Here is a 15,370-nt window from a genome sequence, read left to right as displayed (position 1 = left end):
CAGTGTTTCTAACATCATAGGTGGGTGTCTGAGCTGTAGGGCTGTTGGCAGCATTATTTTTTTTTTTAGGCCAGATGAAACCACTTCTTTTTGAAAGGTTTGAACTTGTTTTCAGATGTGGGATGAGAACATATTTGTGGAGGGGCGAAGGAGATCCACCCAGGCTTGCTCACACCCAGTAGTTAGGAAGATGAAGGGTGCTGGTCTGCAGTTCAGGTCAGTAATGTCAAGCACAACCCAGCTAATACACGGTCTGTGGACCCATGCAGATGAGTTAATTTGTGTTTACGGCCTTTCAGAGAATTTCCATGCAAAGCTACCCGACTCTAGTGTACACCGGTCAAAGCAGGCTACACGGCTGCCTGCCTCACACGCCTGCTGGTACTGGTACGCTCTGCTCTGCTGTCAGAAGAGGGAGCGAGCTGTAGCAGGGTGAGGGACAAAACCAGGCAAAAAGAGGGGCTGTCAAGCAATAGAAAGGCTCGTGCAACCAGGCTACTTTTGTGGGACAACTGTCAAGTAAACCTGGTTGCTCTGGAGACAATCTCTGTTTTATTTAGAGCTGTAATTGGAGGAGAGCTGACCGTTTCGAAGTCACACTTTTCTCTGGAAAGTTTGTACGGGATCGTATCTCATTGGTAACAAACACCAAGGACTGATGGAGACTGAAACTGTTTGTGGATGTTGTCTCCACACTGTGCATGTTTCATGTTTCTTTCTATATGTTTGCCTTTTGAACAGGGAGATGGAGACGTGCTTAGTTTAACACAATTTTAGTATATTGGTTTCTCACACTGCTTTGCAGATTTGTAGTTTTGATGGTTTTGATTTATTGAGTCTTTTTCTGCTCCAGGTTTTTGTTGTTTTGGTGGTTGTGGTTTTTTACCAGTGGAGCTTGTGAAATTCAATAACCTCTTCAGTATTTCATTCTCATGTGCGTATCCTGCTACCCAGAAAAGATGCACAAATGTAGAGGCGAAACAATGACTGGGTTAGAAAAAATAGGTTACAAAGATCAGAAATAGAAGGGCTGCCAGAGGGAGGCAAGATTGTAGGGTATACTTCTCCTCATATTCCCTGTACGAGCGTATAACCTGCACTGTATTTCCCTGGGTCTGCTAGAGGAGGGGGAAGTTACAGATGCCCTGCTGGTTACACATACAAAATATGGTATTACAGTTAAAGATCCCTGTACTGAGCAACTCAAAATTAGAAGCATTGTAATCCCTTCTGCAGCACTGTGATAATTCAGTGATTATTAAAAAAAAAGAAATCCAAGAAGTCGTTTTGCACTTGAAGGACGTGATACTGAGAAATCTTCCTTGGGCCGCTCACTGGGGCTTACATGCAGAGAAACACAAGACAGCCCTCAAAGGGTTTTGTTTAGCTTATGTTTAGTTTTTCCCTCTTATCTGTGGATTGTGGGTTTTGGTTTTCCTGGGGTTTCTTATGCTTTTTATTGACAGGAAAAAGGATGAATCATATTTTTTGGCAGCAGAAAACTGGCTGTTTGATTATCACTGCTGGGAATGCTGTGTAGTGACCTGTGGGTGAGGGCGTAGGTGGTTCTACTTCTGCTCGTCTTGCAGCTCCTAAATGTGATCATAAACAGCTGAGTTTGTGTCAGGCTTACAACTCTGCTTGTAACTACACCCACCTCAGTTTGGGGTTCGGGCTTTATCATCTGCGTGGGTTAAAAGACATTTCTGGGAGGCATGATATTTGAGGTTGTCCCACATCTTCTTGAGTGGATGCCGGAGTGTGTCTACATGTGAAAGTATGCTTTTGTCTATGCTCATGATCTGTTTACTTTGTTTCTAGGGCTTATCACAATAAAAGAAGCCCATGATATAGAAGCCAGACTTAATGAAGTGGAAAAGCTTCTGAAGACTATTATAAACATGCCCTGGAAGGTGAGTAAGCCAAGTTCCACATTTAGCCCAGCTTGACTCCTCCTTCATGATGACATGCCCTTTCACGCAGATTAGAAAGTGATGGGCTTTGCCACACTCTAAAAGAGGCAGCAATTTATTGAGTATCTTGGAGGAGAGCTGAGCACCAGAACTGTGTAACGACATCTCCAAGCTTTTGTTTGTAGTAAGTCTTTCTGTCATACTATGAAGGTATAGAAAGGGAGAAGAGAGACAAAGCAAACTATTGGTAAAAAATGGATGTCTGTTTCTTTTTCTCTTTTTCAGTATTCAAGATCTGAAGTTGTCCTCACGTTCTTTGAGAGATCTCCTTTGGACCAAGTTCTAAAAAATGACAATGTCCATAAAATTCAGCCAAGCTTTCAAAGTCCAGTAAGAATATCAGGTAAGAGTTGTTTAGCTTCCTACAGTTGACACAAGAATTACAGAAGGAAAATTACTTTATTTGCTCTTACCCATGTTCTTTCTCCATGAGCAATTCAAAAGATAGTTCCCAATAGTCTGCTTTATGATATAGAACTTATAATTAGCCTTGACATACTAGGCAACATGCATTCATGCAATAAAGTGGCAGGTGAAATTGAAGGCTGATAAATGCAAAGAAGTGGATGTGAGGAAAATGCAGTCCTTGCTATTGTCATGTATGGTAGTGCTGTTACTCTTAGGAAGGAGATTTTGAGGCTATTGATACAGTTCTGTGAAAATGTAAGCTCAGTGCCAAGCAGTGAGCAAAACCAGCAGTAAGAATATTAGATATTATTAGGAAAGGAGGGGAGAACATATGAGAGGAGCACAACCACACCTTGAATACAGCGTGTGCAATTCTAGTCTCTCCACGTCAGAAAGGTTGTAATAGAATTTAAAAGCATACAATAAAGGACAAGGATTCAAATTGTTAAACAGCTTCTGTAAGAAAAAGGTTAAATAAAGAAGGACACTTCAGCTTTGGAAAGAGATGACAGAGTGGGGATACGGTGGAAGTCTGCAAAGCTGTGAACAGAAAGAGGTCGATAACCCTGTGCTTCTCATGAAACAAGTACTATAGGCTATCCAATAACATTGACAGACAACAGGCTTTAAACAAACAAAAGAAAGGTTATAATACTGTTTTGTTTCCATTTGGAGCACAGTTAAGGAGTGGAACTCATGGGCATAGGATATGGTGGAACTGAAAGCATAAATGATTTCAAAAAGGAATTAGACAAGCAAGTGGAGGAAAAGTACATTGAGACGTCACAGGTGGAGACGTGGGAAGTTTCTAAACCACAAATTGCTAGTGGGTAAAAGGGAAAACAGTATTACTCTATCCTTGTCCATTCTTTTAGCCTTTCCACTTTTCATCTGCTACTGACTGTTGAGAAAAGGCTTGTGAACTTTTGGTGTGCCTGGGTTTGTATTTCTATACTGAAACGTTTTGTTTCAGCCTAATGGCAACTGCTGGTTTTGTGTCACCAGAAGAGTTTATTTCAGAGAGTGAAATAAAGTGAAATACTACATAGTCCTCCAAGATGCATGAAGTGTTTAGCATGACACTAGTATCAATTTTCTTAGGTACTAACAGTATATTGGTAAATGGCCAGTCAGCATGTCAACATGCTAAATGTGTAAACAGTGTGTCTTAAGGATTGATCTTATACACAGGGTGGACTTTTTGTAATCGATTCTGAGCTCTGGTTTTAAGTGAACTATTCTTTATATATATTCTTTATATTATAATATATATATTATATATAATTACAATTATATATAATTATAATATATTTTTATTTATTATATATAAAGAATATATAATATTCTTTATATTAAATGGTAAATGGTTAATGACCCCACCAATAGCTCTTTAGAAGTGTACTGTGTCATACAGAGCTTCAGGGAGAGGTGTGGTCCTGCCAGCCCATCCGGGCCGGTGCCTTCTTGTAGGGGCTCCTGGGCGCAGGCTGCTGTGCAGCGCAGGGGTTGTGAAGAGGAGCCCCCAGGGCCGTCCTGCAAAGTGAGGTGACACAGGTCTGGCTTTCTGGGAGTGAGAGACAGGAACCAACATGTGTGTCTCCCACCCCATGGTTAGGGAGGGTTGGATGATGTCTTGAATCCATGTGGAAACCCCAAGTAAAATTCCTTGTGTGTTTTCCTGACGTTACTCATCTTCCAAAGGCTGAATGTGGTTATTCACTTCGCTCCTTGCGCTTTGCCAGGATGTGTTCTCAGCGCTGACCCTTGAGAGCATATGCACTGGTTTTGTCTGAAATATGTTGCTGCTCTGTGAGATCAGAGCTGCAAAGTGGGTCCTAGCACCTGCCCCTTACGAAATGAAGGATCCCCAAAATATGTGCTGTAAAAATGTTTCAGAGGGTGGCTGCTGCCAGCGATACCTCATTCTTTTTGCAAACAGGCAAATATCAATAATAAATGTATTTGGAATTGCATTGATTAGAAACCGCAGCATTGCTCTGACTTGGGGCTTTCTGCTGTTTGGAAGGGGTTTGGATGATTTTTGTGAGGGTCTGGACTCCCTTAGGGCACATGTACTGTGTGTGTGCATGACTGAGTATGTCACATGGTGGGTACAACAGAGAGAAGATGGTCAAGACGAACCTAAATTCAGAGGGAGAGTGCCTGGCTGATGGACAGAGGCTAGCAGCTAGCCAGCCTGTATGTAGAGGAGCTGTGGAAACCATGTTAGCTGAATAACGTCATTCAGTTTAATTCTAAATTAATTATGGTAAAGATGAGTCAGACCTAATTAATTGAGGAAGATTTTACTACCTGTGCAGCTATCCAAAAGCATCTTATGGTAATTAGTTTTATCATTGAAGTGATTGTTGCAAAGATTTGGAGAACATAGGTGGAAATTTGATGATAATTGGTATTTGCCTGGTTTGAATGTTGCATACTGGAAATGTTTCCAGTGCCGGGCAGCGTTGTCAGTAGATGGCAGTAAATGTTAACGTCTAAATCCGTTCGCACAGCAATGAAACGGTGTAACTCTTCGGTCATGTCAAGGACACTAGGAAAACAGCGGCATTCCTGTTAGTGCTAGTGCAGCTTTCTACGTGGCTTGCAGACTTAGAAAAACTGGCAAAAATGTTTTCTGTTCTCTGGAAAAACAAACTGTCCCCCACGTGGTCCTTTCAGAGTGGTGGGTGATGGGGAAGAGAGAAAGGGCTACCCTCTTAGATGAAAGTTGAATATTAATTTATGGTGTAATAAATCTTATTCTGCAACATGATGCTGGTTCAAGATGAATCACAACTGAAGTGTGATTCTGCTGGGATTCAGTGTTTTTACCACCCCCAAATGTATTCTGCTAAAGTTAGCTGCAGTAAAATACAGACTGAAAGTCAAAGATGACTTAAGAAAAATATGGAGGTGAGTTCTGGCGTTTACCTTACTGTAGGAACATGTAAATGTACACTTTAAAAAACTACCTCCATTCTTTATCCTGTCTCATTTCCTGCTCATTACTTGAACTGTATGTATAGTTGGAAAGTGTTTGTTTGAGGGTTCACTCTAGGTATGTTTTGTACCTGCCATATTTTCTGTCACAGACTAATTTCCTTTTGTTTGTACTGATAATGCCAAGCTGCAACACAGGGTTCTCGTGCCCTGAGGCAGATCATGAGTCATCCCACTTAAGTCAGTGATGATTTATACAGAGATGTGTGCTCACTTGGTGGTGGCCCTAGCTTCATCTGAGATTGTGTGACCGAAAGGAATCCTTGCGGCTTGCCTAGTTTGCCTTTCCAGGTAGCACAGATGTGGATTAACTTCTCATTCATATCAAAACTGTTCTTTAATTATAAGCTCTCCCCATGGCAGTAAGTCAGTGGAAGTAGGTGTAAATTTTAGCTATTTTGGATTGGAGGCTTCTTTCTCAGTGAAAAACAATGAAGCAGAGTTGAAGGCAGCGTAGAAGATGGTAATGCTTAAACTAGACTTAAAGCTAGTGATTGAATTAACTTGGAAGGTCTCTTTTTGTTTCCTTTTTCCTGGCTTTTTGTTTTTTCTTTAACTGGCTTAAGCCTTGGACTGTCTAGGAAAAATACAGTTATGGTTTGGTAGTGGTAGGTTGCAATATATGGATTGGCTGCCATCCTGCTAAGGGTGACGGGAGTTTTGCCATTGGCAATAACAGGACTGAAACTGGGCCTTGCTTGAAGTACTCTGTGTGTCATGAATTGATTATGTGAATAAAACTGCTTAAGCACTGGCAGTTTGCAGATGTAAGAAGCTAGGAAACCAACTCTTCATTCCTGCTTTCATGTAGACATTCTCAGCGTCACACACGCATCTCGGTTCATAACCATGTCAATTGCAGATGATATGCGGTTGTTTTCCAGCTTTCTTGGGGTTTTTCATCTTGTTTTCTTTCTTTCCTGACAGAAATCATGCGATCAAATGGATTTTGTTTAGCCAATACTGAAACAATAGTCATTGACCACAGTATACCCAATGGAAAAGAGAAGCACCTGGACGTAGATTCAGCAGAACACTTGTAAGTGGGGTTTGTGCATGAGTAATGCTGTCAGCTTTGGATAAACCGCAGCTTTCCCACCTCCTGTAGCAAAATGTTGTCCTCTATCTGGGAGCAAAACTGGTACAGCTGTCCTTCTGACTGGGTGAAGGTTACTGGGCCTGATTGCTAACGCTTCAAAGCGCTTTCTATTAAAATGGATCAAGTGGCTGTCAGTGAGAATCATTGACCCCAGGGAGCTCAGTCCTCTGTGTATGAAAAGAAGCTGTGGCTGTCATAGGGGTCCTGCCAGGTGAGAGTAGAAGAGTTGGCTTTTTTTCTCTCATGACTGTGATGAGAGCTGGCTTAAATCCAAATTTGGAAACTCAAACATCCTTACAAATAGAATATCCTACTACAAAGGATGTGCTTGCTTTGGGGAGCAAAACATCATCCTTGGAGGAGGGGAACACACCCCTGAATGTAATGGAAGGGAGCTCAGCAGCTGCTCAGGTGCTGCGGGATGCTGGGGCTGGGTGAAACGTGTATTGCTTTAGAGGAGAGGGAAGTCAGGCTAGTCTTACCTGTAAATTCTGCCTCCTAATATATGTAGGTATTCTGGGGTCAGAGACCTGTAACCAACCAGGAGGGCTTTCATGTAGGTCTTAAGTCAGTGACTGTATTGACAGATGGGTATTGATGGAAATCTGCCCCTGCCATAGCAAGTGATTGATATTTCAATGGGCTTCAGGTAGTGAAGCATTTAAAAATTTGTCAGAGAAACATTGACCTACTTTTTCATTAGGGCAGTCAAAATGATGGAAACAGAATACTAAAAGCCTTATGGAGGCTTTATCTTTGAATGCAGCGCTCTGTCTTGCCACATTTGGAATGTGGTCATTGCCCATGTGGAAAGGCTTAGAGCTTGACAAGATTTTGTCAGGGTCTGGAGTGTGTCACTGGCTGCAGTGTAATTTCTCAGAGTCTTTCTATTAACTTATCACTTCGTGCTTTGAACCTTGACCTTGCTAACAACATTTAAGCTTATAAGCTTATATTAATGAGGCTGAAGCGACACACTGGAGGTAATTCTGTAAGGCCAATGTCTGGAAATTAAAGCTGTCGTAGTTCATAGTGGGTCACTCTTCAGTACTGAGAGTGACAAACAATAGGAGAAAATTACCAAATAAAGCCTTTTACTGCCTTATTTTGATTATTTTTTAAAAAAAATGATTTAAAAAAAAATCTAGTTTTAAATTTAAAAATATTCTGTGGCCCAAGCAAAACTTACTGGTCTGGGATCAGAAACTGCCATCATCTAACTGTCATCCCATTGAAGTCAGAATTAAGTCTGGAATTAAGGCCAGAAAATACTAATATGATAAAAACTATATGGTAGGCATGGTTTCCCAGAAACTGTGGTGAAATAAATAAATCTAGGATAACAGCTTGGCTTTGTGCATTTGTATTTTATCTTCCCTGAAGGAAGTTAAATCAAGAGTCAAGAAGTTAATAAATTCAAAATGTCTGTTTTACATGGTGCCCTAAATTTGCCCATCCTGTAGCTGTATTTTATAGCCGAGAGGTAATAGCTAGGAGATAATGGCACTTGTGTAGCACAGATTTTTTTTAAAGGCAGAAGTTTTCTATAATGTTGCTTTAAATGTACGTTAGTTGCCCAGAAAGGAAGCTTTAAAATCTTTCAAAATCCTATGCAGTTCCTTTTTAGTCTCTGTAAAACTGGATATATAGGATTGGTGTCTTTCATTCTGAAATCAGAGTTAATTCCCTGTGGACTTGTATATCCTCAGATGGGAACTTTTTCCTTTCAGCCCATGAGTCAGACATTTTGAAAAGCAAACCTGTATTTTTTGGAGAGAAGCACTTGAAGCTTCAGCAAGTAGCATTCATTCCCTGAGGTCCTGCTGCAGTGGTTAGCTTTTGCAGCCTGCAGCATTACCTACCCAGTGATCCATCAGCTGAAAAGTCTCATATTTGTTGCAAAAGAAACAATAGCATTTTTGCAAGTTGGAATTGCTTACTCTGTGGTTCTGAAGTAGATGCTTTCTGCTTCCTTCATTTTCTTTCTAATTTTATTTGGCAGTGCACAGTACTGTTGCAAAATGTGGTGAACCCCATGTGCTCAGTATCCATGTGGCATAAATAGTCCTTTTATGCATGGTTCTCAGAGTACTCTGCAGTTCTTTTGAAGGGATGGGTGGTAAATAAATACATTTGAACTTAATGCTTTGGGTTTGCTACAGAGGTGCTTTGCCCTGCCAGGACTGTTTGCGCTTCTGTCTTTTAGGCCAGCAGGAGAGGCTGTGGCATTGGACATGCTGCCTTTCTAGCAAATTCACTCCAGTAGTAGATGTGCATTTTCAGGACGGTGCTACCATTGCCACAAGCATGTAGCTGTCCATGGGAGAGGCTTTCATGGGTGGGAATGCAAAAGCAGCGCAGAGATGGTAAAACCAGATACAGAATTTTTCCAGGAAAAAAGAAATCCTACTCTTGACAGGAAAAGCAAATGCTTCCCCTGTGCTTTTATGTCTTAAATGGGAGGAGATCTTTTCAGGTACTACGTGTACACAGGGTGATGAGAGGAGCTGGGCTGTTGTCTCACACCATGTTTACACTGGTGTTACTCTTGTGAGTTACCGAGAAGTGTCATAGAATCACAGAATCATTTAGGTTGGAAAAGATCCTTAAGATCATCGAGTTCAACCTAACGTCGAGTAAACCTAACGCTGCCAAGTCCACCACTGAACTATGTCCTTAAGTGCCAAATCTACACGTCTTTTAAATAACCTCCAGGGATGGTGATTCCACCACCTCCCTGGACAGCCTGTTCGAGTGCTTGACAACCCTTTTGGTGAAGAAATTTTCTGTAATTTCCAATCTAAACCTCCCATGGCACAAGTTGAGGCCATTTCCTCTTGACTTGTCGCTTGTTACCTGCAAAAAGAGACTGACACCCACCTGCCTACAGCCTCCTTTCAGGCAGCTGTAGAGAGAATAAAGTCTACCCTCAGCCTCCTCCTCTCCAGACTAAACACCCGCAGTTCCCTCAGCTGCTCCTCACAGGACTTGTGCTCCAGCCCCTTCCCCAGCTCCGTTGCCCGTCTCTGGACACGCTCCAGCACCTCAATGTCTTTGTTGCACTGAGGGGCCCAAATCTGAACACAGTGTTCGAGCTGTAGCATCACCAGTGCCGAGCACAGGGGACAATCACTGCCCTTGTCCTGCTGGCCACACCGTTTGGATACAAGCCAGGATGCTGCTGGCCTCCTTGGCCACCTGGGCACACTCCGGCTCATGCCCAGCCGCCTGTCAGCCAGCACCCCCAGGCCCTTTCCCACCAGGCGGCTTTCAGCCACTCTGCCCCCAGCGCTGCGTGGGGCTGGTGTGACCCACGTGCAGGACCCAGCGCTGAGCCTGGTTGAACCTCACACCACTGGCCTCGGCCCATCGGTCCAGCCTGCCCAGATCCCTCTGCAGAGCCTCCTGCCCTCCAGCAGATCAGCACTCCCCCCCAGCTTGGTGTCATCTGCAAACTGACTGCGGGTGCACTTGATCCCCTGGACCAGACTGTCAATAAAGATATTAAACAGAGCTGGCCCCAGCACTGAGCCCTGGGAACACCACCTGTGACCGGCTGCCAGCTGGAGGTAACTCCGTTCACCACAGCTCTTTGGGCCCAGCCATCCAGACAGTTTTTTGCCTAGCAAAGAGTACGCTGGCCAGGCTGTTAGCTTCCGTGTACCTTGTTTCCCTCTTCTGCCTAGCAAATGTGAGCAGCAACTCTATTGTATTAACAGAGGTTAAAATGGTGAAGAAGGTTGTCTTGCAGCACAAGAAGTAGGCCCTTGTGAAGGACGGGGTGTCTGTCAAGGTACTTTGAGGACAAAACAGCAAGAGCAGCAGTTTGGGCATTTAGGAATCTGCATGTCCATAGTAGTTTACAGAGATTATTTTGGGAAGAAGACCTGTTGGTAAGAACACAAAAGCATTTGGACTGTTGGGTGTCCCCTACAGCTGCTAGCTGCAGTAAACAGTCCTCGTTTATTAGGTTTGGTTTGGTACGAGCTCTCTAGGGCAATGCTTTGCAGACTGTGTCCGTGCTTCCTTTTTGGCATCAAGGAAAGTTTTCTGCATAACCACAGCATGTGAATGCCGCTGCTTTGTATCCGAGGTACACGCTGCTTGTAGTACCCTGTCAGTGAGGCTGAAGAACCACAAAATCTATTGGGCCTTCCAGTTGTAATAATCTAGTTTTATACAATTGACAATAGAAGAAGAGCAGAATACTTTTCTTGACTCCTCTTCTGCTTTCTTCATTCTGTCGGCCCTACTGATATTTCATAGTTGTTTCTAGATCACTAGCAGTCCATAAGACAGCACAATGTGATCTGTGAAATGTTTGCAAGATTCAAAGTCAGCTCCCTTCTGCACATGTTCCCACACATGCAGGCAAGCAAACAGCCTGGAGGCAGTAGAGGAATGACGGTAATAATCATTCAAAGTTCAGTCTCGTTTCTGTTTTGTAAGTAAAGAGCATAGCAACAGCATTGCAGGGGAAAATCCATGAGTTTCTACTCAAAAAATGTTCTGGTCCTCATAGTTAAAAAAGAGATGAGAAGGACAAGGTAATAAGTAGTATGGAAATGACAGAGCTGTGTCCGTACATTGCAGAGTGCATACACCACGCTATCCAATAACCTGTGATGCTTCTAAAGGAAGTTTTGGGGGAAGGATGGGAGTGGGAGATATATGTTTGTTTATCCTCCCACTCTTCTTCAGGTCCTCTGAAATACCTGGCTCTTAGGGCTCTCTAGAGTGAGGTTAGAGGAGTGTCTGCTATTGCCTCACTTAACTCAAGGAGTCTTAACTAGTTCATGTGTAGGTGAGATGTAGTTTCAAACCAAATTATTTTAAAGCATCATTCGTTTATCTGCTATGCAGAGAGCTGAAGGATGCCAGCCTGGAAAGGTAATAGAGACACATCCTGTTGTCAGAGCTAGGTTAGGATTTCTTTTTCCATCCTGTGCAATTTTTCAGTTTCTATTTCATTTTTTTTCTCACTCTATCAGAATGAATGCAAGTTCTTTCAAAATATTAAAAAGAGAGTGACAAAAAGAAACTTGACAGTTCTTCAGGTCCTTTGCTTGAATTGAGATGAGATTTAATCCTTGACCTGCAGTGACTGTCTTTAACTGCTAGGCTGTCTGGGAAGAACTAAAATGTTTTCTTACTGCAGAAATTCAAGCCTCCTAGGAACAGGAATGTGTATAACTGAAAGTGTGGGTTTTAACACATTGATGCCTTCTGGTTGAGCATAGGCATGAGATGCTGGGTAATCCTTGCAAAAGTTCAGGTTACAATGGAGAGTTTAGGAAGTGGGAAGGAAAGTACTGAAGCAAGTGAAACTAAATTTGGGAATCTCTTTGTATTTTGATATTCTGTTTCTCAAAACCCAAATCTTGTGCCATGGGGAGGACAGTGTGGCTCTGGAGGAAGGACATTATAGTCGTTATTTCCTATTTGTGTTAGACATTTGGCCTCATACAAAAGCCAAACCCAGAGAAGGTACCTGGGAAATGAAAGAGTGAGAGTCCAAGTTGAGATGGGAAATAAAGGCAGTTTCCCTTCCGCCTTTTGGGGGGAACTGAGGCACTTTGTGTTGCTGCCACATGCTGTGAGAACAAAGTGTAAGGATGTGGACCTCAGCTGCATGATTCACTCTTCCAGAGCTCACTTACTGCTTCTTTCCTTCCTCATGATTAGCTTTGAAAGTCAGGGGTAACAAGGTGATTTGCTTGCATGTGCCATGGTTCTCACTGGCCTATGATTTATTCACGTACACGTGGGTGTGGGCAGGAGGAGGTGTGGATGGCACTAGCTCTGAGTATTTTCTGTGAAGATTTTCCTGTACCATAGTGAAAGCTCTTCTAGACTTAGAAAAATCTCATTGTAGAGGTATCCAAAATTGCCTGACAGGAAAGGCTATGTCCCAGGAAATCATTCATTCGTTAGTAGGAGGGGAGTCCTGGGGCCTGAAAACAAACTAATAATGCTTTTGGTCTGGCTCATGTTAAATGCAACGTGGTAACCAAGTGTCATGAGATATGAAGTTCAGTTGTTACAATGACAAGTGCTGTGAAGGGTCAGTGTCACACTAGAGAGGAGTCATAGAAGTCCCTTTTACTGAAGACAGATATCCAAAGAGAAGAGAACTTGCTTTCCTGTTATGCTGTGCAGCTGTGTTTTAGAATAGTTTTAAAAGGGAATAGGCATCCTGTTTTACTGAAAGCAAAATCATCAGCCCATTCATTTCCATAGGTTATAAAGAAACAGGCTTTCTGTTTCTTTAAGGACATGGAGAGTAATGGTTTCCATTTACTTCTCAACTCTCTCTAGGAAGTATTAAATCTTGGTTTATGAAAGTGGCAGTGGATGCCATTGCTGATGTCTCCAGTAGGTTATGCTAGCATAATGATATGTAGGCTGATGTCAGAGAAACTATAGCTTCACGATGTGTAGTTGATCTGCTTGGACCTTCCTTGACAACTTCTAGTATGAATTCAAATTTCACGCTGCCAAAAGAGGGAGTGAGATATTGAAGCTTTCGAAAAAGAGTTGGGTCTCTAAATCTTTGTATTGCAAACTGAGCTTCATAAAGCTGAAGCTGCAAACCAGCATTAGAAATACTTCTACTACAACACTGCTGTGGTGTGAAGCAAGCCCACATATTACATTTACTCAGAACTTTTAACTTGCAGTGCCAGCAGAAACATTCCTGCCTGCAGCCCTTTTTCCAAGTAGTCCCCTCACGAATGTCTTCTCTCAAAATTTCCAGGTGTCAGTCTTCAGATACCCTAGCCTTCTCCCTCAGTGCTTTCCTTCCAATTTCTTTGACTTTGATTTTCTGAACGAACGTTAATGACTTAATGCCTTTTGGTGGTTTTTCTATTTATTTCTCCTTAGGTTCGAAAGTGTTAGTGACTTTACCTCAGAACTAGAAGACAGTGATGATCCAACAGCTTATGTCACCAATTTGACATACTACCACTTGGTCCCATTTGAGACTGATATTCTGGACTGAGGCTGCTCGGTGATGCAGTCAACCAGCATCCAGCCGACCTCTTCATCCATAGGCTCTGCTATCTCCAGCATTGCATCTCTGTGAATAAGGCTGCGCGGGCAGTACCAAAAGCCAGAGGAGTTGCAGCAAGTACGCCACAAAGCTGGTTTTGTAGTCTGGCCCTCCACTGTGTGTTATGGAGACATCTTGTAAGGAGGTAACTGCTTCGCTGCTGACAACAAACTCGTTTTCTGTGAAAGCAAGCTAGCAGAGGCCTCTTGGGGCTCAAGGAAATCTCTACTATGTGAGAATTGTCGGTCAGACACAGCCATCAGAAACTTGTGCTGTAGTGTGCTGTCACCCATGCTGCTTGGCTTGCAGTGCAAGTTGGGGCTTCCTTTTTTAGGATACCACCAGAAACTTCCCCAGATGGCGTGACCACACTTTTTATGCTATGTAAGCAAGAAGGCGAGCAAACCAGCTGAATTTTGTCAGTTCCCTGTGTGGTTGCTTAATGGAGGTCTTGTGGGTCACTTTTTGCTCAGCTACCGGGTGACTGGTGCCTTACACGAGATGTCAGAAATACCATTGAGTGCCTCCAGGAAACAGAACACATGAGCTGACCACTTCTTTTAATCATGGGGTTTTATATAATCGCTGAAGAGGTGACTACTCTTTCCTGGAATAGTAAAGCAGACAGCAGCTGGCATTGCAATGGACTGTGCATGATGTTTGGGTACCCATGTGATTTCAGAGATCTGGAAAGCTGATGGGAAGGCTGAGCTGCCCTGCTAAGAAGGGTCAAGGCTATGGCAGGAACTTGGATATGATTTTTTTTTCATGTGGACCAGCGAATGTGAATGGTGCTTACAGTTGTTTACATCAGAGAGATAATTCCCTATGCATATTTCTCCCCGGAGGATGGGAAGGAAGACAATGAGATTTGTGTTGTATTTGGACTGAAAAAGAATGATAAGCTATAGTGTCTACAGTGGCAGGAAAAACACTCTGTCCGCTGCCGGCCTGGCTCAAGGAGTCTGTCTAGCTTTCCAAGATCTGCCTGCAGGGCCAGGTGCAGGCCTCATTGTCGTGTAATGTCATGGATTTCAGTGGCAGTAGGACAGTAGGAGCAAGAGTGAGATTGGACCCTGCAACCTCTTGACTACTAAGTAGTACAGTGTTAAAATCTCCTCGGGGTCTGTGTTTTGCAGAGCACTCTGAAATCTCAGCTCTCACTGTGAGTGCTTAACACTTGCCAACCTAACCTTTCGTTGAGCTTTTTTCAATCTGTTTGGAAACATGAATTTGAACAGATCGAGATGGGAAGAAATGCATTTTGGACTTGTTTCTTGGTAAAGGGGCTTACTTGGTCCCCCAAAAGTTGATACAACTCCCTTCTGCAGACTTTTCATTTCTCTCTATAGAATAACATTCAAATAGAATTTGCTAATGTAAATAATAAATTATTGAGAATCCTAATTCTTTTACACAGTATGTTTTTAAAATATATTTTAATGAAATAAAATATAACTCACCTTCAGTACACTTCTGCAGCTTAAAACAATGGCTTCCTTTTCTTTTTTTTTCTTTCTCTTTTTTTTTCTTTCTTTTTGTTTTATTTTTTTTGTTTGAGGATGCTTTTGCAGCTACGCCAAATCCTCTTTCTCTAGTAATTTTGGAAATGCGCTGAGTTTTGGCAGTTCTTTCTGTGCTCCATGTGTTGCCCATACTGCAGATATGTGAAACCTCTGCCTAACTGATGATCTTGTGTCTAGCTGTATGTGGTTTAATGCCACTAAGATTAGTGGAGGAATTCTGCATTTTCAAGACCATGAGTGAAATCAAATGTGTCAGGTTTTTTTTTTTTTTAAGATAAACCAGGTTCTCGTATGTTAAATTTCTGGA

At 42.5% G+C, this 15,370-nt stretch overlaps 1 protein-coding gene across 3 annotated transcripts in view; it reads left to right on the top strand.

Annotated features, from left to right (window-relative positions):
• Window positions 1-15,010, top strand: part of PXDC1 (PX domain containing 1) — a 64,140-nt gene extending 49,130 nt beyond the window's left edge. For all 3 annotated transcript variants that reach the window (XM_080379930.1, XM_080379929.1, XM_080379928.1), the window contains 4 exons: window positions 1,822-1,913; window positions 2,199-2,316; window positions 6,312-6,423; window positions 13,369-15,010. In XM_080379930.1, the coding sequence (XP_080236056.1) occupies window positions 1,822-1,913; window positions 2,199-2,316; window positions 6,312-6,423; window positions 13,369-13,486 (440 nt within the window). In that variant the 3' untranslated portion in view covers window positions 13,487-15,010. The remainder of the gene's footprint in view (window positions 1-1,821; window positions 1,914-2,198; window positions 2,317-6,311; window positions 6,424-13,368) is intronic.
• Window positions 15,011-15,370: the final 360 nt, after the last annotated feature.

The sequence above is a fragment of the Falco punctatus genome (assembly GCF_963210335.1).
Source record: "Falco punctatus genome assembly, chromosome: 3".
In the NCBI taxonomy this organism is placed as follows: domain Eukaryota; kingdom Metazoa; phylum Chordata; class Aves; order Falconiformes; family Falconidae; genus Falco; species Falco punctatus.
The sequence above is the reverse complement of the archived record's forward strand: the minus strand, read 5'-3'. Positions and strand labels throughout refer to the sequence as shown.